Source organism: Hordeum vulgare, chromosome 5H (assembly GCF_904849725.1).
Source record: "Hordeum vulgare subsp. vulgare chromosome 5H, MorexV3_pseudomolecules_assembly, whole genome shotgun sequence".
NCBI lineage: Eukaryota > Viridiplantae > Streptophyta > Magnoliopsida > Poales > Poaceae > Hordeum > Hordeum vulgare.
The window spans coordinates 38525036-38551401 of NC_058522.1; the positions used below are offsets into that span (position 1 = coordinate 38525036).

At 53.0% G+C, this 26366-nt stretch overlaps 1 protein-coding gene across 1 annotated transcript; it reads right to left on the reverse strand.

Moving 5' to 3' along the window:
* Nucleotides 1-33: 33 nt before the first annotated feature.
* On the reverse strand, nt 34-25791 carry LOC123395783 (protein ROOT HAIR DEFECTIVE 3 homolog 1-like). Its single transcript, XM_045090815.1, has 22 exons — nt 25454-25791; nt 24437-24503; nt 24218-24320; nt 23324-23394; nt 23124-23187; nt 22955-23020; nt 22783-22830; nt 22368-22430; nt 22232-22288; nt 21945-22103; nt 11302-11370; nt 11141-11232; nt 3692-3770; nt 3451-3616; nt 2741-2865; nt 2347-2609; nt 2173-2269; nt 1929-2087; nt 1736-1840; nt 1296-1390; nt 1106-1202; nt 34-664 (listed from the first exon to the last, which is right to left on the reverse strand). Exons 1-22 carry the CDS (start codon nt 25626-25628, stop codon nt 314-316), a joined length of 2571 nt encoding a protein of 856 aa, XP_044946750.1. The 5' UTR covers nt 25629-25791; the 3' UTR covers nt 34-313.
* Nucleotides 25792-26366: the final 575 nt, after the last annotated feature.

A 26366-nucleotide genomic window follows, 5' to 3' on the forward strand; every position in this document is an offset into this window, starting at 1 on the left:
ATTTTCCTTCAAAAAAAAAAAGAGAGGAAAGAATTGACATCAGGACAACGGCAAAAACATGGTTCAGAATCTTGTCACTGGACATGTCCTACGTGTCAACGCAAGTAGCTTCCTCCTCTATGCTTTGTATATGGTTCTATACATGCTGATGAAAACGTCCACTCTACAGATTATAACATAACCTTGCTTACAAAATTGCAAGAGAGAAAGGATGCTACGTTATTCTCTCCGGGTATCTACTCACCAAGATCGTTTGCTATATGCATTTCAGCTGGGGGAAGAGAAGAGGATGCTCAAACCCCCCAACACGGGATCACACTATGGAGTAGGCACTGCTGGACTCGTTCTCGGGCTCAACTGCTCGTCTTGGCTTCTGCTCCTCTGCCACTTTGCGGGGCGATGCCATGGGTGACGGCGGCGAGGAGTGTGACGGGGACGACACCGACCTGCGCACCGGGCTCGGCGGCGTGTGCAGCCTCCGCAGTTCGCTCATCGAGCTTTTGGGGCTCAGGAGCAGCGGGGGTGGCGGTTGCTGCGCCACCGGAACTTCTGCGGCCTGAGGAGGGCGGTGCGGTTGCGGCTGCTGCTGATCAGTTGCGACTTTGTTTAGAAGATTCTGCATGGTGGGTAGTAGTTTTGCTGAAACAGAAAGGATCCCAGGAACCTGCAGAGTAACATCAGTTTAATTTATGTGTTCATGAAGATGAAGAGGGTTCAGTTCAATTTGTCACAAGCTTATTTCAAAATAAACAGAGTTAAAGCTAACTAATAGGTCTCTTCTTCCCTCCTAAAATGGGCTATTCAATGTTAGGAACAGCTGATTTTAGGAGCACAGAAACCCATGCCCTGATTTACTTGTTCTATAAAGTAGCTCAATAGGCAATGCAGTTTTATGGTCTCCAAGATCGTGCTTCCATCATGATATGTTGATTTCTGATGAAAATAGCCACTCATCAAAAGATGTATGGTAAGTAGGAAATTAGTTGACATTCTGTACATTTTTTCAACACACCTTCTGCACAGATGATTTCACGATAGCATTGTACAACAAGAAAAATACTATAATTCTTAAGCTCAACTTAATAACAAATCTTCAATATCTTACCATTCCATTTTGGAATTCTCTGCCAATATCTAGCTGCACTGCTAGAGCTCTGACAAGTAAGTAACCCACAAATAGAAAGAACATGTATATAGGATTCCTGCACAGCAGAACAAGAATGCCAGCACCATGTTAATAGTTCTTAGTTTGTGTAAGAAACCCCTGCACATACTGTAGGTATTGAGCTACATACCTCAGAAGCATCATGATCTCATCAAAACCAAGAACTGCCATAGCAACCATCGCCCAAGGAGGAGGCAGTCTGCCATTACCGCGCCTGTGAGCTTGCTGGAGTGAGAGAAAAAGTTCAAGTCAAAGACAATATAATAGGAATCTATTTCACCCGCTAGAAAAAAGAACGCATCATCAGAAAGTAAAAAATCGAGTCTACCCTGACAATCATAAATAATCCAATTTATGGAGGGAGGGCAATAATTCCTTCAAACTGAACGATTCTCTAATGCAACTATAGAGATATTCAAAAGCTCTCTACTTCTTAATGCAAAGGTATCACACACCTGCCATGGTTCCTCAAAAGAGTTGTTCTACAGAAATAAATAATGTGCTAGCACAACATCTCTGAATATTAATACACTACAAGAGACCAAAACTATGTATTAAATAAATTCAAACCTGCGTCGATACTGCTTGTGTAATGGTGAACTCAGTTTCTGATTGGAACTGCTTCCACACTGACTTGCATTGAGCTGGAGTAATGAGCGTATGCTTTGGATGAATCTGTTTCAATTGTTCACCAAAGTGATGGATCCTCGGTATAAGCAATTCCATATTTTGTTGCATGGAAAATAAATAAACAGAAAGCTACCTCGTCCCAGGTAGTTGAAGCAAGTGGGTCACCAGAAGAAGCACTTGAACTCTTTGACTCAACAGAACCATCTAGAAGTGTGGAAACCAGATTGTTTTCAATCCTATCTGGCTTGTCATCCCAGCGAATGGCCGCTAATACAGACAGAAGTTTGAGAGCCTGCAATGTAAGTGTAAGAGCACTTAACAATAAAACAAAGGGGTATATTGTTTGTAATCATGTTAGAAAGGCGAGAGTCCTGTACAGCAGATCGAGCCTCCTTTGCTATTGCACGGACATCTTCCTTTCCTGTCCATGTCCTTGGCATCGAGTCCTTGTCATGACTAAACACCACTGTGAACCTGGCAATAACAAGGAACTTTATCAGAAGGTTATAATATTGATTGGTACACGGAACAAGCAATAAGTATTTCTCTACCTTTCCTTCATATGCATCAAAACTTTACTAGCTTCTTCTTTAGCCTTATTTTCCACAATGCTTTGGGCATAATCCCTAAATTTTGACACCATTCCTTCTGATGATTCGCTTTCCATTTCAAACCCAGAAAGGGCTTTAACAAACTCTGGCAGGATGGCCTCTGTCTCACGTTTATAGAGGTTTTTTATTGATGCCCAAGTTGTTTGGCCGGCGGCATCAAAAAGAGATTCCACAGGTTCAACAAGTGCTTTTCTTAGTTTCTCCTGCAAATAAACATAACTTAAATTATGACCACGAGGTAACCAAATGCTATGGCAAATGCCAAAAATATGCAGAAGCTTAGTATGTGCTGATAAAGTAATAAAAAAACATCCTCTAGGTTTCCATACTTAACCTTAGCATGTCTTGTTAGTTCTGTTAGCCTGCTTTCACGAATTGAAAGTCCATGGTCTTCAATATCACGTCGAACTTTCTCTAGGATTTTAGAGTAGTCCCAATCGGCCTGCTTGATTACAGAATCTAGGATATGAAGACTTGTCAGATTGCAGTTTCGCTCTAATGGGTTGGTATTCCAAAGAAACAGACAAAAAGTCCTTCACAAATTGCATATCTTACAGGCCCATGAAGTAGATACAGGAATAAAAATGCAACACCAGAACAATACGGTACACCGGCTCTAGACAAACCTAATTTACTTGGACTTCAAACATCATACTACTTCAATACAAGTATGTGACGGCTATTACATCCCTCAGGGAGCCTACGGTAGCTTGAGATTTAGATTTATGGGAATCTCAGGATTGCTGGGAATCCTAACCACAGAAATGAGATAGCAATAAGAATGTGGTGGGTATCTCAGATACCTTCCTATTTCAAAGGGAGTGCAAAACTCCTAAATCCCAGAATCTTGTTCCTCCTGTAATCTAATATTCCTAACTTTTCTAGGTTCTTGTGTCGAACTCAGGAACCTTACTGGATTACCCTCTGATTCCTGGGAATCCAACTGACATCATTTCTACCAATCCCCATCAATGTAGTCCTTGAATAAATTCTACATCACTGGGGAAATAATATTTATACAAATTATCAAGCGTGCAAATTTACCTGCGCACCCTTGATTAAATTCACTGAGAGAGGATTCAGTAGTTTCTCGAACAGATGCTGCGAAACCTTTTCCATTCTCGAGAGATAGATTAAGGTCGGTTTTAAATTTTTCAAGAGCCTTAGTACGTAGATGACTCAAATTTTTCTGGAATGCAGGCTGGACAAGCTGCAAAGAATATGGGACGAAATAAGTGAAATGAAGGGGAAGGCATACCAATGCATATGTACAAGAGCACCTTACATTCAGTATTCTAGATTCCAGGTGTTGCCGTTTGGCCTTCCTAACAGCTTCATCAAAATAGACAGCTTCTTTGTCATACCTGACAAATAATGATGCACCTTAGTTTTATTCGTCAACATTAGTTTCCTGTTATCACAAAATATAGGAAATTCACAAAGGCCAAGATAGAGAGTCAAATACAACTTCTAGATTCAATGCCAGTACTTCAGTGATTGGATCACAGAGACAAGAAAGACACCTACAAGCTTAGGATGAGAATGGCTCCGCTCTCGCTCTCGCTCCCGCTCCGCCCCTGCCCTCGCGCCTAGTCTAGCCTCGCCGCCCCCCGCCGCCGTTGCTCGCGCCAGCGCTTAGCCCGCCCCCGCCCCTCTCAGGGCCCGCGTGATGGCCGCCTTCGCCGCCGCTGTCCCTGCTGGCTCCCCAGAGACCCCCTCCGGCGAGCGCGTCTCCTACGGGGAGCACTGGAGCAGCTCGGAGGGAGAGACCTCGTCGAGGTCGTACAGCGACGTCGCGCGCTCGCTCCCCCAGGCCCGCCGGCCGCCGCCGCTCCCAAGCGCGCCGTCGCCGCCTCCGGACGCGCCGCGCCCGCTCCCCGACCCGCGGTGCAGGACCGCCTCGGGCCTCGCTCGGAGGTGCGCCGCGCGACGTGCGGGCCGGTGCTCGACGCGGACGGGTTCCAGCAGGCCCGCCGCAGGCACCCCCATCGCCGTCCACGCCGCGACGCCCCGCCCTGCCCAGCATCTCCGACACCGCGCCGCAGCCCGTCCCCAGAGGAGGCCGCCGGCCTCTGCTTCCGCTGCCTCGACCCCAGGCATCACGTGCGCGACTGCCCCAACGACGTCCGCTGCCGCCGCTGCCTCATCTTCGGCCATGCCTCGCGCGCCTGTGGTGGCCGTCGCACGGCCGACGTGGCCCGGCAGCCAACTCGCACGGACGCCGCGCAACCCCGCGCCAAGGACGCCCCCAGGCTGCCGCCTCGCGCGTCTGCAGCCGCGCCGCCCCCTCCTCGCGGCGTGGTCGCCCGGATCCCTGCTGCCGCGCAGCCTCGCGTCGCTCCCCCGGCGCCGGCGCTCCTCTCGGCTCCTCCCGCCCCGTCACCCGCAGATCGCCCCGCGCGGGTCATCATGGCGCAGACGACGGAGATGGACGATGCGGAGCTCGTCCTTGCCCGTGCCATGGTAGCCACAATCACGGGCAACCGGCCGCGCGTCTCTTCGCCTGAGGTGGTCGAGCTGCTCCTAACCTCGCTGGACCTCGCCGAGGGCGACTTCACCATGCACGCGCACCACCCAGAAGACTTTCTCATCATCTTCTCCTCCATGGCCACCAAGCGCAGGCTCAATGGCGAGCACATCCTCTGTTCGCCGCGTTTTTCTCTCTCGCTGCGGCCATGGTGCAAGCTGGCGCACGCCACCGCCGATGACCCCGGATATCGTGTCGAGCTGGAGCTCCGCGGCATTCCTGCGCATGCGTGGCACCTCTCCGTGGCTGAGCACGTTCTCGGATCGAGCTGCTGGATCGAGCGGATGCACCCCCGCACGCGGTCGCGAGCTGACCTTGACGTCTTCCGCCTCCGGCCGCACTCACGACCCCGCCGGCATCCAGCACGCGGCGGTGCTGGCTATCGTCGAGCAGCTCCCGGCCCGCGTGCCATCTGAAGCCCCGGCCGTCCGAACCCTGTCCTACCCCATATCCATCGAGCTCACCGTGGCGGAGCGTATCAGGGGCACGCCGGACGTTCCTCAGGCGGCCGGCGGGCATACCGGCGACGACGCAGGCGAGGACAGCAGGCGCGGCCAGGGCAACGGCCAAGGCCCAGCCCCAGGACGCGCGCGCCGCCATGGCCGCAAGCGCAGGCGTGTCGACGAGGCCCCGGCCGGCCGCGCGGATGGCATGGCCATCGACGCGCCGGCATGGCGCGTGCGGCGCCCCGGCCGCGCTGATGGTACGGCCATGGCGGCCTCCTGGCCCGACGTGGCGGCGCCGTCGAGGGACCCCCGTCCTGCCAGACTGGGCATGCAAGCCTGGCCCAGGCCGCTGGGACCCGCGCACCGCCGTCATCGCGTCAACAAAGGAGAGGGTGACCGCGTCACCAGCCTGCAAAAGGGAGGTTCGGCCGGGACCCGCGCGCACCTACCTGCGCTGCCCCTGATCCGCGACAGAACGGCCCCACCTTCGGCGCCAGCTGGCGCCCCGCCATTGGCTGGAGACGACCCAATTCCTCCTGCCGTTTCAAATCCCCGCGCCCCCACCACGACCAGCGCAGCCGCGCACGAGACAGCACGCCCTCCCGTACTGGAAGATCCCATCGGGGCCACACCTGCTTCGGCTGAGATCACGCTCGCCTGCCATGCGACGGATCCCCAGCCAGAGGCCCAGACCGCGCCAGTCTCGCCTGCCGCCGGGTCGGGCCAAAGCTGCGCAATCCCCACCGCGGCGCGGGCCCCGCCTGACGCCTTGGATCAGACGCCGCGGGCCAGCGCGGGCAGCGCTTTACCACGCGCGGGAAACCCTTCGGAGCCGAGGCAGCACGCCAGCGCGGGATGCGCCTCGTCGCTTGTCGCCATCCACCCAAGCCTGGCTCCGGGGCCCACAGCAGGGACGCCCACCTCCGAGCAGGCCACGCCCGAGCCAGCTCCGCCTGGGCAGCCCTCCCCACAGGCCCCTCCTGCAGCGGCTGCCGAAGCCCCAGGCCGACCCGGCCCAGTCCCGATCACCATCCTACAGCGGCCCACTCAGCCTGATCGGGAGGGCACTGATGCAGCGCCGCGCGTGACAGCGCCGCGCGTGACAGCGCCGAGTCGGTTTGCCTCGCCCCCGATCACCCTGCGCCGATTGCGCAGCCAGCTAGCCCCGGTTACTTCTTCCTGGACGCTGGGGCAATTCCTGTCTGCAGCCACGAAGCAGCTCAACGCTGCCCTACCGTCCCCTGGGAAACGCCAGCGACCACCACTGTACTTCAGCCCGCGGAGGGGACGGTCGGCTTCGGCTCACACAGCAGTGGCTACGCCACCAAAGGTCGAGAGGCGCGCCCAAGTGCAGATCCTCCGCACCCTTGGCATAGTTGGCATCCATCAGCCCATCTCCGCTGCTGCGATGAAGGCCTACGACGACCTATTCGCCACGCCACTGTAGATGTCGGTCTTGCAGGCTATCGCGGCCCTCGTCGACAGGGAGCTCCCGGCCTATCTGACGGCCGTGCCCAGCACCGCGGCAGCCAGTGCGTGTTAGCAGCGCCGCTCGCCACGCGTCGACACCCTGCTCATGGATCACGGCTTGCAGATTGTTGTATGGAATGTTAGAGGCCTTAACTCACGCGCTAGGCGCTGCGCGATTCGATCGTTACTCTGTACCACCCGCGCATCTATTGTATGCATGCAAGAAACTAAGATGGCTTTGATCTCATCGTCTGTTGTGCTGGAAACGCTTGGGTCTGAATTTGATGGGTCAACTTACCTCCCGGCCGGTGGCACGCGCGGCGGCATTCTCCTGGCTTGGAAAACCAGGGCTGCCACGCTCTCTGACCTTCAGTTCACGCAGCACGCGGTGACTGCGAAGGTGCGCGCGCCCAATGGCAACCCCTGGTGGCTCACCACGGTCTACGGGCCCCAAAGCGACCAGGACAAATTGCTGTTCCTGCAAGAGCTGCGCGACATTCGCGATACTAGCCCAGGCCCATGGATGTTGTGTGGGGACTTCAACCTGATATGTCGTGCCTCGGACAAAAGCTCGGGCAACGTGAACCACCGCATGACGGGTAGATTCCGCCGCGTCATCAACGACCTTGCCCTCAAGGAGGTTTACCTCACTGGGCGTCGCTTCACGTGGTCCAACGAGCAATCCCCTCCTACGCTCGTGCGCCTCGACCGGGTGCTCTGCACCACCGATTGGGAGGACAGTCATGGCGAGTGCCACCTCCGATGCCTGGCATCCGTTGTCTCCGATCACTGCCCCTTGCTCCTGGACTGCTCGCCCATGCCATCAGCTCAAAAGCGCTTCCACTTCGAGGAGTTCTGGATGCGCCTCGACGGCTTCCACGACACGGTTGCTGCGGCCTGGGGTTCGGTGTCCGACCCAGACCCCTTCAGGCGGCTGGTGCGTCGCCTGCAGGCTACGGGCCGCGCCCTCACGAGCTGGAGCGCCAAGTCCACGGGCAACATAAGGGACAAGCTTGCCATCTCCCGCGAGCTTATCCTGCGCTTCGACCAAGCCATGGAGACCCGCACGCTCTCCCCATCAGAGGATTGGCTGCGCAAGCAGTCCAAGCTTTCCTACCTGGGCTTGGCTTCGCTTGAGCGCACTATTGCCCGGCAGCGCGCTCGCATCTCCTCCCTCTCGGACGGCGACGCGAACACGAGCTTCTTCCACAGGCAATGCACTTATCGGCGGCAGAAAAACAGAGTGTACGGCTTGCTTGTAGATGGGCAGACGATCAGCGACCACGACGAGATGGCCCAGGCGGCCTTTGCCCACTTCGACGGGCTGCTGGGCACAGCGGCTGACCGTGCCCACACGCTGGACTTTAAGCACCTAATCCAGCCAGCTGATCTGTCTGGCCTAGAGGCGCCATTCAGCCCCGACGAGATATGGGAGGCTGTGCGGCGCATGCCGGCGCATAAGGCACCGGGGCCGGACGGCTTTACCGCGGAATTGCTGCGAGCGTGCTGGAGCACCATTAAGCAGGACGTGCTTGAGGTCTTTGAGCAGCTCTATGCGCTGAGAGGGTGTGGATTTCACAGGCTCAACCAAGCACTGCTCACCTTGCTGCCAAAGCGCTCCGATGCTCACAAGCTCGGCGACTACCGTCCGATCTGCCTGATTCATATTGTGGCTAAGCTCTTTGCGAAGGTCCTCTCCCTGCGCTTGGCACCGAGGCTCGACGGCCTAGTGAGCCGCTATCAGAATGCCTTCATTGCCGGACGTACACTCCACGACAACTTCGTCCTAGTCCGGCAATCCCTCAAGCTCCTGCACCAACTGGGCGCGCCGAGGATCATGCTCAAGCTCGACCTCACCCGGGCCTTCGACTCCATATCTTGGCCCTTCCTCTTTGAGGCCCTGCACCAATATGGCTTCGGAGCGAGGTTCCGGGAGTGGCTGGCCATCCTCCTCTCCTCGGCTAGCACCCGCGTCTTGCTCAATGGCGTGCCGGGACCCCCGATCTGGCATCGCCGCGGGTTGAGACAGGGTGACTCGACATCCCCGCAGCTCTTCGTGCTGGCCGTCGACACGCTCAGCCGCCTCATGCAGCGGGCGCTCCAGGCCGGCATCCTCCGGAGACTCCACCCCCGTCGCAACATCCCGGCTATCTCACTTTACGCCGATGATGTGATGTTGTTCTGCCACGCCTCGACCGACGAGGTCCTCGCTGTGAAGGGCATCCTAGGGATCTTCGGCTCCGCTTCCGGCCTGCTCGTGAACTACGGCAAGAGCTCTGCCACCGCACTGCATGGAGATGAGTCGACAGCCGAATCACTGGCGATTCTGGGCTGTCAGGCAGCGGCTCTGCCCATCACGTATCTGGGTATCCCCCTCTCTACGCGCCGCCCCACCGCGGCTCAGATGCAGCCCCTAGTCGACAAGGTGGCCGGCCGCCTACCATCATGGAAGGCATGGCTCATGAACAAGGCCGGGCGGCTGGCGCTCGTCAAGTCTGTGCTCAGCGCCATCCCCGTCCATCAGATGCTCGCCCTAGCGCCCCCGAAGAAAGCTTTGAAGCAGCTTGAGAAAATTCAGCGTGGGTTTCTCTAGGCCGGGCGCGAGGCGGCCCACGGTGGACACTGCCACGTGAACTGGCGATGGGTATGTCGGCCGCTGGAGTACGGCGGCCTCGGTGTCCGAGACCTAGAGCGCACGGAGCTGGCCCTTCGGCTCCGATGGCTATGGCTCTCACGGACGGACACTACCCGAGCATGGCACGGCCTGGACCTGCAGTTCACCCCCGAGGAGTATGGCCTCTTCTATGCCTCCACCACCATGCAGATTGGAGATGGTTCGACTGCGCTCTTTTGGGAGGACAGATGGCTCCTCGACCTCTCCATCCGCGAGCACGCACCCTCGCTTTACATGTGCATCCCCAAGCATCGCAGAAAGTCCAGGACGGTGGCAGCAGGCATAGCCGGCAATGCCTGGGCGAGGGACATCCACGGCACCATTGGCCTCCAGGAGATTGGGCAGTATCTCCAGATCTGGATGTTGGTGTCCCGCATCACCCTCTCCGCAGAGCCGGACACGCTCTCCTGGAAGTGGACAGCCAGCGGCAGCTACTCTGCCAGGTCCGCTTATCTTGCCACCTTCCACGGTTCGATCACTTGCCGGTCCTGGAAGTTGATCTGGAAGGGTTGGGCCCCGCCTAAGGTCAAATTCTTCCACTGGCTCGCCAATCAGGACCGCTGTTGGACTGCGGAGCGCCTTGCTCGGCATGGCCTAACGCATCACCCTCGATGCCTTCTTTGTGACCAAGAACCGGAGACGATGCAGCACCTGCTGCTCTCCTGCCCATTCGCGAAGCAGGCCTGGCACGGGATCATATCCTGGCTGCGACTACCGGCACCTGTGCCCGACCAGGACGCCTCGCTGCAGGACTGGTGGCTACGCGCTCGCGATGCCACGCCTCACCCGCTCCGCAAAGCGTTGGCCTCGATTGCGCTTCTCGTGCCGTGGATGATCTGGAAGCATAGGAACGCGTGTGTATTCGACCATGTAACCCCATCGCTAGTAGAGCTCGCCGATGCGATCAAGGACGAGTCCAGGAATTGGGCGCAGGCAGGGGCCAAGGGGCTTAGGGTCACCCTGCCACCCACCTGGGACGTGCACTGATCTGGTTGTAACACCTTTGTACTAGCCTCCTAGGAGGTTGTCTTCCCCTCTTCTCAATACAATGAAACGCAAAGTCTTTTGCGTTTTCTCGAAAAAAATTATATGCAATTTAAAAAAAAATAAGGAGGCGGAGTACGACATGTATATTCTGTAATAATCTTGAAACAGTAGGTCACCAATTTTTCCAGTGTTCAGTACCAAAGTATGTGCCCTAAATAGTGATCAAGTGTCTCCTTGCGACATTGTATGGTTGGGTGGCAGAATTACTAGATCTAGTAGAGATGAATTGTTGCTTCTGGGGTGGTTGCTTAGATTCAGAAAATGTTGTATTTTTCTCGGTTTTCTGAGCCGAACTCTTTCTTATCAGTTGAATGAAGTGAAAGGAGCCCCTTAACTAAAAAAACAAAGAGGCAAACCAATATTATTTCTTATATAAGTATCACAGTACTCACATTTACCATATGTCAAGAGTGCTGGAAATTTTAGAGGATTTCTTTGCGAAGTACACATGTTTATAAGTCTACTGCTAGATGCATAGAACATACAAGTTAACTTTGTGTGGTCGTAAGGACCGGGAATCATATTGAACAAACCACCAGAATCAACAACTAAAATAACACACATGCTTACTCTTCCATGTGGACCTCCACAATATATCCAAGTTTTTTCCCAAAACCGAGTACTAAACCAGCCTGTACATTATTCTCCAAATCTAACCATTCCTACAGATCATAAACATATTAGCGAAAGCAAAACATCCATGAGTATTAAATGATAAGTGAAGTTCTTACAGCATCCGAGATTAGGCAGCCAAACCTCTCATTTGCAATTTCATCACAGCGGACGGTAGCAACCATTACCTTGCATGATGAAGCAAATGGAATAAATCAACAAGTAGAAAGTTTGGGTCGTTTCTTCTGTTGGTGGTGCTTCACCTCAGCATAACATCTAGGTTCGCTATCACAGCAAACAATTATAACTGATGATGTTTGACATTCCGTCTCAACTGTTGACAAATACCTAGTCTGCTGCTGAATGAGTCCTGCTCCTATTCTATGGGATCTGCAAGGCATCTATCTATCCATGCACCAACATGCTCAAACAACTAGCGATGTAATTCTCTCTCCGTACACAAAATACGACTATCATGGTACCAGATCAACCCCAGATCCTGCCATGGCTCCCAAGTAGGGCCCGTCGCGTCCACAGCCACCGCCACCTCTGGCCTCTCACGCCCTGCAACCCACTTCCTTCCCGCTGCTCTTCTCCCTCTCTTTTTCTAGTTTCACAACGTGAATAGGTCATCACCGTCGCGCTCGACCTCCACACCAGGCCATACTCCACAGAGAAAGAGGCTCATGGAGCTCCTCGTCTCCAGCTACAATGCCAGCAATCACATGGACACCGATGCGGAGCTGTAGCTCAGCGACAACAAATGTGATGAGGACATCCCTACCACTGTTGCACCCACAACCCCTGCCACTATACATGTTCAAGTTACAAAAAAACAAGGACAAGTCACTAGAGCTCACAAACACAAATTAAATTATCAGGTACTTCCGTTTCTCGGAACTACTTCTAATGTTCACGAGAATATGATACTGCCTAAATTACATATGTACTTCTAATGTTCACGAGAATATGATACTGCCTAAATTACATATGTTTGTATTGGAGCATGATCCAGCATAGAGATGAAGGAGAGCGCTCGGGGAAAGACAATGAAGCCTCAAGTGGAGATTTAAGAACTTGGAAGCTACCATGATGCCACATGAAAACGTGGATGAAATATATAAGACGAGACTTCATATTTTCGTTCATAGCAAAACTGTACGTGCTACCTCACCTTACTTTTGGGCCAGGCCCAAGTAACCATCTGCAGTTTTTAGAGTCCGTATCAGTGGAGGAAACCGGGTTAGGGTGGATTTCACCCAATCCCCCTCAGGGCTGGCTGAAGGCATCGTTTAGACTTGGGTTTTGTTTACCTAAAAGTTTTTGTCATAACTGTAACTTCGTGTACTTCGTTTGTGTCCAACAACTAAGCCAAGACCGCTTATGAAACCCCGACTTCAATCTCTATTTCATCTATATTTGCAATATCTAGTTCTTGCTTGTTCTTTGATTGTTTGTATTAAGCATCATGCACTAGCCAATGCAATCAAAAGTCCAAACTAATGAAAAGGTTTAGGCAATCAACATATACACTTCAACACCCTCTCTCACGTGTGACGCGAAAAATCAACACGTGAATAAACTAAGAAGTATGGCTCAAGAGGCCTATACATGGACACGGAGTGGGTAACAACAATTTTTTGATAAATTATGGAAGTCAGAATTTGAACTCAAGATCTTAGGCTCAAATACCATGTTAAGCTTCATCCAGTAGCCAACGCAACCAAAAGTAATAGTTTGCAGGGATAACATCTTCGTGGACAGGTTGATCATCAAATTTTGACTCAACCGAATCGAAAGAGTATCTCTTGTCAAAAGGTCAGGATACCCTTGTGCCTATCAAAGTGACAGCTTGTCGATCTCATTATGAAGTTTTGGATCTACGCCCCTGTCGGGCCCGTGGGACTAGGGGTACCCAGGCCCGTCTGCCTGCGGCCCAGGACGCGATGGATTCCATGGGTCCAGCACGGTCCACCATTGGACTTCACGGGCAAGACCCTCACGAGGGCCTCTGCCTCGCGAGACGCATGTCAGCAAGCATCGTCAAGAGCCACGCGAAACCCCCCTCGCGAAGTCGCCTCCTAGGGCTGCCCCTGAGGCCCTCGCGGGGCAGATTAATCAATAGTGGCCCGGCGCGGTCTCGCGGTCCAGCATCTTCACATGGGTGACGTGCACCACGCCGAGCGGCACGAGGAGCCGTGCCAGCAGGCACAGATGAGGAGGCTTTCCTCTTTTGTGCTAAGGGAGCAGGGCCAGCTCGCCGACTCCTAAAGCAATCTTCAAAGGTTTCCCGTTTGGTGCAAGAAGACCAAGGCTGGGGACGTGCTAGAACGGAGGTCATCCCCGAGCCCACCAACGCGTCACGGCAGGAGGCTTTTGCAGGTGCAGACTACTTTTGTCAGGATAAGCTGCAGTCCTGTCCCCATTCAAACTGGCCGTTATGGCAACCCTTCCCGCCTTGTGTTTTCGAAGGAAGAGGATCGGGGCCAGTATAGGACAGGCAAGCTGCCGCCGTAGAGCAGAGCCCCCAGAACTAGCAAGGACCCACCTTTGTACTCTCTCTCACCCTCAAGCAATCCAGACAAGCAGGAGTAGGGTTATACACCGCAAGGTGGCCCGAACCTGGGTAAACTACTGTGTCCACCGTTCTTCTGCCTTAGCTCGAGCACGTCGGAGTGTCGCCGTGAGGTTGCGACGTAGAGTAGGGCGGGGGAACCAGCACACCACCCAAGAGTTCGAACCTCTTTGGGACCCCAGAGCCCCGATTCCGACATTTGGCACCCAGGTAGGGATGTGTCGTCGTTCTCCAACTCCGTTTTGGCTCCAGCTCCGCCAACCCTATGGCTGACACTCGCCGTGTGCGTGCCGAGCGTCGGGCAGCCCGCGTCGGCCAGACCACACCTGCTGGCCGCAACAGTCGCTACCATTCCGTCGGACCCGCGGCTGCTGCCGCCGCCACCGACCCTGCTGCACGCGAGCAGCAGGACTCCTCCTTGCACCCTTCCATGCAGCAGGATGGCCGCACCACCACGGCTTGCTCCTCCCACGCCTGCCTTGGGCACGTGAACGCGCAGGCCGCGCTGCTCATGGCGCGTGAGCTGCTTCGCTACCGCGTGGCGGACGCTGGTTACGACGCCTGGCTGGGCCGCATCACCGAGCTCGTCACCGCTGCCGGAGCTCACCAGGAGCCGCACGCGGTGGCGTGCATTCTTGGCGAGGTTCAGGCCCCCGCCGCTGGCCACCACTTCAAGTCGTCCTTCCGCGGGGAAAACGCCGCCCTCAGGGAACGCGGGCCTGGCTGGGCGCAGCGTGACATCATCTTCGACGCCAAGGATCACCCCTGATCAGCAGCTGTCGCGGGCGCACTCCCCATGTTGCGAACCCCCGTCATCAGCAATGTCTCAGTCACCAAGACTCTCATCGACGGGGGCGCCAGACTCAACGTCATCTCCGTCGCGACCTTTGAGGCGCTCCAGGTGCCCTACGACGAGCTGAAGCCCACCAGGCCCTTCTCTGGGGTGATCGTTGGGATCACAACACCCCTTGGGCAGATACGCCTCCCCGTCACCTCCGGTACCCGCTACAATTACCGCACCGAGCTCATCAACTTCGACGTGGCGCACATCGGCCTCCCGTACAACGCCATCTTGGGTTACCCGACGCTCACCAAGTTCATGGCGGCAACCCACCCGGGCTACAACATTGTCAAGATGCCTGGTTGCGGCGACATCATTATCATCAAATGTGACGAGAGGGACGCGGTTAGCTCCCTCAAGCATGCATACAAAGCCGCCGCGGCCGCACACCCGGTTGTCGGAGACGAGGAGGCATCGGCAAGGAAAAAAAGCAGTTGTTCTCTCAGGACCGAGCTGAAGCAAAGAAAGTGTCGTTCGACGGTAGCGACTCGGGGCCCACCTTCACCATCGGCGCCGGCCTTTCCCCCGAGCAAATGGGTGCGCTCGTCACTTTCCTTCGAGCAAATGCAGACGTGTTCGCGTGGAAGGCGACCGACTTGTCCGGAGACCCGAGGGAAGTGATCGAACATCACCTCAGGCGCCGGAAAAGCAGCAGTTCATCGTTCAAGAGGTGCGTAAGCTGCAAGAGACTGGGGTCATCCGGGAGGTGCGCCACCCAGAGTTGCCGCCATGAACTTGGACGCCTTCTCAGGCCACCAGAGTGGCGCACCAACCCCGTCATCGTTCCCAAGAAGGGCGGCAAGGAGTGAATGTGCGTCGACTTCACCAGTCTCAAAAGGCCTGCCCCCAAGACCCCTTCCCACTGCCCCACACCGACTAGATCGTGAACTCCACCGCCGGCTGCGACCTACTGTGCTTCTTGGACGCCTTCTCAGGCTATCACCAGATCAAGATGTCGACGAAGGATGTGGAGAAGACGGCATTCATCTCCCCCTGCGGGGTGTTCTGCTATGTGTGCATGCCCTTCGGCCTGAAGAGTGCGGGGGCCACCTTCCAGAGGTTGATGTGCATCACGCTAGGGTCGCAGCTGGGAAGGAATGCTGAGGCTTACGTCAATGACATCATGGTCAAGACGCGCGAAGCCAGGACTCTCATCCAAGATCTAGAGGAGACATTCGCCAACCTGGGCAAGGTCAACTTGAAGCTCAACCCCGACAAGTGCGTTTTCGGAGTCCCCTTAGGCAAGCTCCTTGGCTTCCTTGTCTCTGACCGGGGAATTGAAGGCAACCCGGAAAAGGTTAGGGCCATCAAGAGAATGCCCCCCCTCGGACACTCAAGGAGATGCAGAAGTTGGCAGGATGTCTGGCCTCCTTGGGGCGCTTCATCTCCAAGTTCGGCGAGCGGGCATTGCCGTTCATCAAGCTTATGAAAAGGTCCGGCCCATTCGAATGGACCCTGAAGCGGACGCGGCCTTTGAAGATCTCAAGAGATACCTCACGAGCCACCACCCCCCCCCCCCCCTGCGGTCATGGTTGCGCCACGCCCCCGTGAGCGCTTACTACTGTACCTGGCGGACACCCCCTAGACGGCCAGCGCAGCCCTAGTGGTGGAGCGAGAAGAGCAAGTCTGCGCCAAGAGAAAGCCCGCGGTCCTCCGGAAGGCATCGCCTGAGGTCGCTCGAGCCCCATCGGCGCCAGCCGAGGGCATGCTTCAGGGGGCCTCCTCCCCCCCTCAGGAGGCCCCGGACGCCATGCTTCTGGAGGCCCCCGCTGCCCCTAACACCATGTCTCCGGGAGCCCCCTCGGCCCCACCTCTCGAGCCTTCTGGCATGCACGACATGGACACCACGGTCACGCACCACGTCGAGCATCCTGTGTACTTTGTCAGCCCGGTGTCGAGGGATGCGTGTGAGCGCTACCCCATGCAGCAGAAGCTCCTCCTCACGCTCCTTGTCGCCTCAAGAAAACTGCGCCACTATTTCCAAGGCCATCCTGTTAGGGTTATTTCTGCCTACCCCTTGCAGCAAGTCTTGCGCAGCCCCAACGCCGCTCGCAGAGTTGCCGAGTGGAACATCAAGTTGGAGGCCTTCCAGCTAGAGTTCTGCAACACCAGAATCATCAAAGGCACGGCCCTAGCCGTCTTCGTAGCAAAATGGATGGACCCGTACGAGGAGGAGCCTCACGAAAGCAAATCCCTCTTGCCTGGGGACCAGGCGCCATGCGGTTGGGTCCTATGCTTCGACGACGCCTTCTATAGGCAGAGCGCGGGGGCTGGCGTCGTACTCACTTCACCGGCAAGAGATAAGCTTTACTACGGGGTCCATCTGTGTTTCAGGCACAACGAGTAGGTCTCCAACAACATTGCGGAATACGAGGGCCTCATCGACGGCCTCAAGGCGGCATCCGCCCTCGGCATCAAGCGCCTCGTCATCAAAAGCGACTCTCAGCTCCTCGTCAACTTCTCCAACAAAAGATACAAACCCAAGGACGAGCACATGGCAGCCGACCTGGAGGAGGTACGCAAACTTGAGAAGCGTTTCCTTAGCCTGGAGCCGCAGCACATCCCACGTGTCGCCAATAAACATGCAACGACATCGCCAAGCGAGAGTCTCGCCGCGAGTCCCAAAGCCCCGGCGTCTTTGAAGAAAGGCTCCTCAAGCCGTCAGCCGTGCTGCTCGCCATCGGCACAACGCTGCTGCACGAGGAGCTACCACCCGCACCGCCAACAGGCGCGCCGGACTCTGGTCCGCCCGCAGGAGACCGCCTACTGCTGGCATTGGAACCTCAAGAGGGCGGCTGGGCCGCGAAATTCAAGGCTTACCTGCTTCACGGCGACTTCCTCGCAGAGGAGGCGGAAACAGGACGCGTCCTCCGACAAGCCACTACTTACTGTCTGCGAGACGTTGAGCTGTACCGCAAGCGGCCCAACGATGTCTTGCTGCGGTGCATCTCGGAGGAACAAGGGCGCGAGCTGCTCGCTGACATCCATGAAGGGGATTGCGGGCACCACTCCTCGTCATGCACCCTTGCTGGTAAGGTGTTTCGCAACGGTTTCTATTGGCCAACTGTGCTCTGCGACGCCGCCTACCTGGTCCAATTCTGCGAAGCCTGCCAGTTCCACACCAAGCAGATCCATCAGCCCATGCAGGGGCTTCAGACGATTCCACTCTTGTGGCCATGCGCCGTATGAGGGCTGGACATACTAGGTCCCTTCACTCGCATGGCTGGCGGATACCGCTACCTCTATGTCGCCATCGACAAATTCACCAAGTTGGCGGAGGTCGAGCCCGTGCGCACCATCCCGACTGGCTCGGCTGTCAAGTTCATCAAGGGCCTCGTGTGTCGATTCGGCGTCCCAACCGCATCATCACCGACAACGGCTCCCAATTTACAAGTGGCCTCTTCAGGTCATATTGTGCTAACCTTGGTACGCAGATATGCTACGCTTCCATGGCGCACCCGCGAAGTAACGGCCAGGCCGAGCGCGCCAATGTTGAGGTCATCAAGGGCCTCAAGACTAGGAGCTTCAAGAAAAAGCTTGAGGCCTGCGGGAAGGGTTGGCTGCATGAGCTGCAGTCCGTGTTGTGGTCCATCCGCACCACCGTGACTAAGCCCACTCGCGAAACCCGCTTCTTCCTTGTCTACGGGGTTGAGGCGGTCCTTCCCTCGGAGCTTAAGCATGGCTCCCCGTGGGTCTTGACGTTCAACGAGGCACGTCAGAATGACTCAGTGGAGACCAACCTTTTGCTCCTCGAGGAGGCCCGCCGCAAGGCCGTCCTTCGCGCCACGAGGTACCAGCAGGCCATGTGGCGTTACCACAGTCGCAACATCCGCCCTCGTCCTATGAGGGATCCTTTCCAAAGAGAGCCACCACAAGCTCTCGCCCATGTGGGAAGCCCCTTTTAGGGTCACCCATGTCTCCAGGCCAAGTGTTGCCCGCCTGAAGACGGAGGATGGAGTGCCCGTGCAGAATGCCTGGAACATCCAGCACCTCCGCAAGTTCTACCCCGTGACCCTCTCACATAAGAATGAGGTGGGGCGTACATGCTCCGGAGCCTCCCGGTGCGCCACCCCTTGGCCTCGAGAGAACTCCCGCCCACGCCCAAGTGGAAGCCCCAAGCTCCGCACTGACGGAACGGATGAATCTCAACCATGCCCACGCCCAAGTGGAATCCCCATGCTCCGTGCTGGCGGCATTGTTGAATCGCAACTATGCCCACGCCCCAGTAGAAGCCCCATGCCCCGCGCTAGCGGAACGATCAATCCATGATCATGCCCAGGCCCAAATGGAAGCCCCATGCTCCACGCTGGTGAATAGTCAACTGAGAGCGCCCCACGGGCCGCACCGACCTCAGGGTGAGTCGTGCCTGACACGACAGCTGCTGGCCTTCTTCCGCGGCACGCGCTCGCCAGCTTCCCCTTGGGCCTAACGCGAGCGAGGGCTGGACACGGTGCCTATGCTCGGGTTAGTCCCAGCAGCACAGAAAAACCCAAGGGACCGGGCTCTGGCATGCGGGTCCGCTCCCGCGCACGTCACCCCACCAAGGCCCTTGGTGTCGGGTCTCCTCACGTGACACCCAAGTGCAAGCTAGCGAGCGTGCGTCGTTCGAAATTAAGCTTTTGTGCGCAGGATTTTTCCTCGGGACGGATCACTCGAGGGGTCTCACAAGGCGCGCCCGGCAAGTGGCAAACTATTGGCCTTGCAAAGGACTAAGTATGAGACCCTCCCGGGGGCAGCCTCGCCGTTGCCAACGTTTTTCCTCACGTGGGACGCTTGCGCGTCAAGGGGAGACTCCTGGGCGTCGCGCCTCAGGAGCCTTCACTAGCTCTCGGAGCCCCTAACCTCCTGGCTTTGTCCAGGCACCGTGACCTGACATGCCAACGACGCCTGAGGCTCGCTCGAGAGCTGGGTCCCGACGACGCAGAGCACCCAAGCTAGCAAGGGAAGAGGGGAGAACCCAACGAGGGGACCTCAGAAGTGGGCGCATTGTTAATACTGCAAAGGCATTGGTTGCAAAGGGCAACAATTTTTCACGCACCCCTCGGAAGTGGGCGCAAGGCGAGGGGTGCGTGAACGGCACATTCCCCCTTGTCATTTTGAGCAGATGTATGAGGACAAGAGAAGCATCACGACAAGTGTCATCAAAACTGTTACAAGGAAATGATTTTTTGACACCAAAGAAATGTCATGGTGTTCAAGTTGACGATGCCATAAGTCAGACGATGTGGAGGTGGAGCAATAAGCGAGGAGGTAGTCACCGCCGGAAAGATCAAGTAGAGGTCGTTATCACTGTTGCGTCACGGATATACCTGGCCATTCTTTGCGTCGGCCCGGGCCCGTCATATTCACGATTTAAGGAAGAGGTCGGGCTCACCTGTAAAAAACTGAACCGACGGGCTCACCGGTTCGATCTCCGTCTTGGTTTTTTAAACTAAAGATCTTCTAGAGGAGAGCCTTGTACCTTAGTTGTGAGGTGAGGCTATAGCATTAAGAGTCAGTCACTGTACCACCTACCTGAGTTTATAAGCGATAGATCGTGAGAGAAGACTAGTTTAAGTCAACACTGGCATGGAATGATGCCAAAGGGCCGACGAAGGCAGGCCCTGTCAATAGTTATGCCGGTGGAGTGGACGAAGAAATGCCTATGGATTGGGTGTGCCAAATGCCGATGTAAGGGATCAAGGACAGGGCACGCCATACACTCCAGGCTGGTGCAGCTGGTCGAGCATCAAGGATGCCAGGAGCATCGCAAGGGAGCTTCGTGTCAAATGGCATGTGTCATGCATGAACCATGCCACTCCAGGGGCGCGGACCTGCTTTATGTGGAGATAGGTGGATGAAGAAATGCTTGTGGATTGGGTGTGCCAAATGCCGATTTAAGGGATCAAGGATAGGGCACACCATACACAACAGGATGGTGCAATTGGTCGAGCACCAAGGATGCCAGGAGCATCGCAAGGGAGCTTCGTGTCAAATGGCATGTGTCATGCCTGAACCATGCCAGTCCAGGGACGCGAACCTGCATTCTGTGGAGATAGATCGGGGCCACCAAATCCATCATGGTTGCTGGAGCGCTTGCGCTTTGACTTCCTCTGGCTTGACGAGGGTGGGCTCGGCAAGCCATCGGAACTGTGCCCGCCAGGGCTAAGCATGGGTGTGGAGGAAACACGATGTGTGCCACACAACGGGAAGCCAACAACCAACGAGCAACATATGGACAGCAGCACCAACTTGGACGTCAACCGGTTGGAGGAGCATATTCTACACGTTGACGAAGGAAATCTTCGGTATTTTTGTCTGCATGATCTCCAACATCTGATGACGCTGGTGCCGGTCGCGAACAAGAACAAGGACGACATCAAAGATTGGTACGCCATCGTTGTGTTGTGTGTCGGCAGTGGACTTGAGATGAGCGTAATAGCCCTTGGTACCTTGCACATGTTGGTACAACTCCGGTGTTAGATGAAGCACACAGGTGCGCTTGTTGTTAAGGAGGACAGACTCAATTACAACCCATGTGTGGCGCGCGGACTTGAAAGTGTCCATGACCATTGTGAGCAGCTCCGTAGAGATGGTGACGTAGATCCAAGACCTGCGGATGAGGTCAATAAGCCACTACTTGTTGTTGTCGGGCTTTGCATTGGCATCAATATGAAGACTAACGTTGTAGCCTCAGATGAGGAGCTCCATGAGCCCCTTTCATGTGGAGTATGGCTTGTTGTGGAAAGAGAAAGGGGGAGAGTGAGAGAAAGGGAGGGAGAGGGAGAAAGGGAGGGAGAGGGCGAAAGGGAGGGAGAGAGAGGAGAGGATTACATGTATTAGATCCTAGCATTGCATGAGAGAGAGGGGAGAGGATTACATGCACTAGATCCTAGCATTGCCTGAGCATGATTGTACATGTATAGGACATGATCTGCATCCATAGATCAATAACATGCATGTCCTATGGAATAAGGGTAGGGCTCATTCAGCGGCAGACTAGGTATTGTCTACAATTCTGTGTTAGATTTAAGATAATTAGCAAGATAAGCACTTCTTTAAGGAATAGCAAAAAGGTTTGAAAATATTATGTCGACAGGATTAGCATTAAGTAGACTCAGGAGCAATGCACTCCCATTTCATGTTGTCTGTTTTCCAGAATTATTTTGGCTGTTGATTAAAAATCAGAGGACAAGTTATTTTACATAAAAAAAACAGGCTTTAGAGGATTGGTGTAGCAACACTCTCCAAGGATAATGTGGATTTTGTTATGTATGATGCATTTGATGCACAGACCAACATTATGGAACTTAAAGTAACTCCTTTATGACTCATGTAATACCGATCCAGTGTACATAAAATTGTACCTTGTGAGCAGGAAGATCGAGATCCTTGTTCTCTCGGATAATTTTCCAAATCTGCCGTGAACTAAACAAAAAACCTGAAGCAGGAACAACTCCTCTCCTATCACCTGCAAGACCTCCTGGTGCAATCGAATTTGCAAATCTCTGCCTAAGTTGTTGAACCTGGTCGAGGTAAAAGTAAGGCACTTTAAAAATAATATCTTTAGATTCCCTTTTTATTTGGAAAATAATGTTTTAGATTTATGCAGAAAGAACTTTAGACGACAAGTTTCAAGTAATTGTTGAAGTACCTGCTCTCTGAATTGTTCTTCTTTTTCTTCAAAACTGGGCAATGCGGTGACTTCGACCTTCATATTTACAAAAGGTGTTATAATCAGTAAAGTATGTAAGTAAATCAAGATTGTACAGCAAAACTAGAAAGCCCACATTAAAAAATTCACTGAGAGGGGTATCCTTGTGTGCCTCTGGCTTAGCAACCGAGTTCCATATCTGATCAAATCAGTCACAAAATTAGAACCAAGAAATGGCAACAAACTAGGCCCTCCGTTCATAAATATAAGATGTTTTAGATATTTCAATATGGACTACATACGGACTGAAATGAGTGAACAACCACACTAAAACTTGCCTATACACATCTGATTCAGAAAGAAATACGAACATTTTATATTTGTGAAGAAAGGGACTCCCTCCGTTCACTATTATAAGATGTTCTAACTTTAGTGTGTTTGTTCACTCACTTCAGTACGTACGTAGTCCATATTAAAATATCCAAAACATCTTATAATAGTGAACGGAGGGAGTAGTAAACAATCATGGAATAAGAAGAGGGTACCAGTACCTTTTGAATATCCTCCCTTAGAACTGGTTCTAGATGTTCAAGTGGAGTCTACATGAAAATAATGATGTGTCTGAGATTCGCCCAAATAAATGGAGCAAAGATTATATTTCTGATAATAAAAAGAATTTAGTAAACATATTCAAAATAGGAAGAGAACAAAGGAGAAGCAAACCCTTGTTTTATCGCGTATAACAAATAATAGTGTTGTCTTCCTGGGACTGAACAAACGCATCATGACCTACATACCAAGTTGTCCGAAAGTTACAAGTAAATCAGGACATATATCCCAATTGCTATTAAGGCTAATAATACCTAAAAGAACAGAGATTACACCTTGGTACCTGAAATACTGTCTTTAGAAGAGGTTTATTAGCAGCTTGCTCCCGACCAATATCATGGCACCACCTAGAAGAATACATGCAGTTAAATAAAAGGACTTGAGTGTACAGACAAAATCTCAATCTATAAGCATAAGGGCAGGGGTATTTATCATGACATCGAAAAATTGGAGCAACATCATGCATCACAGAGAGTGACTCACATGTTAATCAGAACTATGTCTGAAACCGCAAGAGCAAATAATGAAGTTTGCTTCTCAAATGCCGTATCATCCTATAATAAGGCAAAAGCAGAGATCATCAGAAAAGAAGTGTTCCCGGTAACCTCCTTGCAGCAGTATGTCCAATTAGCCTCACCCATAGTTCCATACGACATGACCAAGTTGCTTCAACTCATGCAAGGTCACCTTTTGAACATAGTACTAATCAAACATGATACTTCCTCAGTCCCACAATATAAGATATTATTACAATCGATGTACTCATATATTGGCTGTAATAAAATCTTATATTACGAGACGGAGGGAGTAACTTTTAATTCTGTTCTCTTGACTCTTGAGGATGAATCACGTTTATATTTATTACTCGAAGAAAGTAAAGCCAAATCAGTCCAGAATGCAACGTTATTGCTTTGCTAAAGCACTCTTTGTGAACTAAAATTTGCACGCTATTAAGAGATGATACCATACGACAGGAGGAAAACACTCCTGATTATGTGTAACTTCGGTCGGTACACTAACCGAGTCTGATGCCCGGGTTATATGTAAATTAGGTAAAAACTATCGCAAAAGACGAATGAAAACAACCTGTTGATATCAGGTATCACTTCATAAATTCGTCCCTTTCCATGCTTTAAGGTCCAAGTTTTTCTGGTCAGGGCACTAAATACTCACAGAATGAAAGAAAGAAGAGAAAATGTAGTGTCTTTATTTCCAATCTTCTAGGTCTAATTGACAGTTTGGTGATTGTTATGTCAAACCGTACCAGTAACTATTCTAATTACCAAGTCCATAACCTTCCAGTATCTCTCTAATGTTGCACTTTCCTACTCTAAAAGTCAAAAGAACAAGGAAAACAAACTGTGCAAGTAAGCATACCTCTCCCCTTTCTCTTCCATCAGTACCTTCCAAATCCATTACAACAGTACAGGGCTCGACACCAACACAGCGTGCCATCCAGATGCCTTTGGTAGTTTGGCTCCTAGCGTCAGAAATATACTATCAAATCTAAGAGTGTACTGCTTTTGAAGTCACAATTTCATGATAAAAGAAATGAAAGAAAATGAAAGAAAGACATGTAAAGAAAATTGAGTATACCTTCCCCTGAAAGCATCCATCTCCCTAAAATTAGTCCTAAAGAGTTGGTTCAACAAGGTACTCTTTCCTGCTCAAAATAAGAAGTATGATTAATCTTATGCCAACTAAATTTTGAAGTATGTGCTGTCGATTTGTGATAAAAGGCAGGAAGTCCACAACTCACACATATCATCCAAGAATACATGTTTTAAGTTCAGTATTAGACTATCAGTCAAATGATGAAAATAAGCATTTTACAGTTAATATCAGAGAAAACAAACAAATAACCCCCAAGAAAAGGGATATACGGTGCATTTACAATTAATTGTTCATCAGTGGACTCTGATTCTTAGATGTCACTCATGTCAGCAAGTGAAGGGCTTCAAAATAGATATGCACGAACACCCTACTTTTATAATATACACATGTCACCCAGTTGGGGTTGCAAGGCTCAGTGGAAAAGGGTAAACCATGGTGGCTTACAAGTACCGAGGCGCTAAGATGTCACCATAGCTTCGTACAAATGGTGCACTAGCAATGCAGATTTCCCTCAATGTACATACACCAAAGCAAACAGGAAATGATGCACCGGCCCCCATGCAACCACTACGAAATTACCCTCTAAGCTGGCAAGCTTATACTGTCAGTGTGAGGTCGGGATGATATGTACAACGTAGCATGTTATTATTTTGCTACTGAAACTTACTGAACCCCATCATTATTCATTGGGAATCAGTGGAGCGTCAATAATCCAGAGGGCACGCCCCGAAACAAGGAAACATGCTTGCGTTCTATCGGACAAACCCGCATCATGGATAGCGGTTGACCAATTTGATCGACAAAATGGGCGTCCCCGACCACGTGCACCAACTAATGCTCCAGAAACAGCACGAAACAAATCGGCGGCAGTGCGGGTGCCCAGCGACATTCACGAGCATTTGATCAAACAGGTGGCCAGCGCCGCGCATGGGGTGGGAGCACGCCATACGATCGAGCGGACGCGACGGGCATTCGCGCGCAGTGTACGTGCGTACGTACCGCTGCTCTGGGGGCCCATGATGGAGACGACGGCGTAGGAGAGCCCGCAGCCTGCGACGCCCGCGGCCGTCATGAACCGCTCCGCCGAGTCGCCCGCGAACTCGCCCTCGCCGTCGATCAGCTGCACCGCGTGCGCCCCAGCCGCAGCCGCAGCCGCCGCGTCCTCCTCCGCCATCTCCGGTAGATCCAAGGCGCACCGGCAGGGTTCGTGGGGTGCGGGGGAGGGGGGCGGAGGCGATCGATGACTGACGCGGTCGCTGGCTCGCTCCGTCCGCCCCGCGCCGCGCCTCGCTTTCTCTCCGGCCTCTCGGCTTTCGCGGGGCACGATTCGAGTGGCCTCCGCCGATTCTTTTGCATGTATACCACGCCCCGTTTTCTTATTTATTTATTTTTCCTTTCCATTTTGAGTCCTGAAAACTTTCTTCTTCACATTTTAGTTCTTCTTATATTGTGCATAATTGCATAGTTTTTCTTCTTATTTAAAATAATCATAAACATGTGTAACATTACACATATAAAGGATGCAAAAGTACCCGCTCAAACTCGTTATTTTAGCCCTTTCCTGACCGCCTGCCTAATTCAGCCTTGTTGTATGTCTTATCAGCCGTTTGTCGCTTTTTACAATGTTTATCCTTAGTTTTTGTGGTGTGATGCATGCGTCATGAGCCCGACTTTAGATTTTGGTCGTGTTCGTTTGTTTTGGTAGGTGTTTGGATGAAATTGGTTGGGGCGTTTTGTTGGAATTATGCCCTAGAGGCAATAATAAATATAGTTATTATTATAATTCCTGTATCAAGATAATCGTTTATTATCCATGCTATAATTGTATTGAATAAAGACTCATTTACATGTGTGGATACATAGACAAAACACCGTCCCTAGCATGCCTCTAGTTGGCTAGCCAGTTGATCAA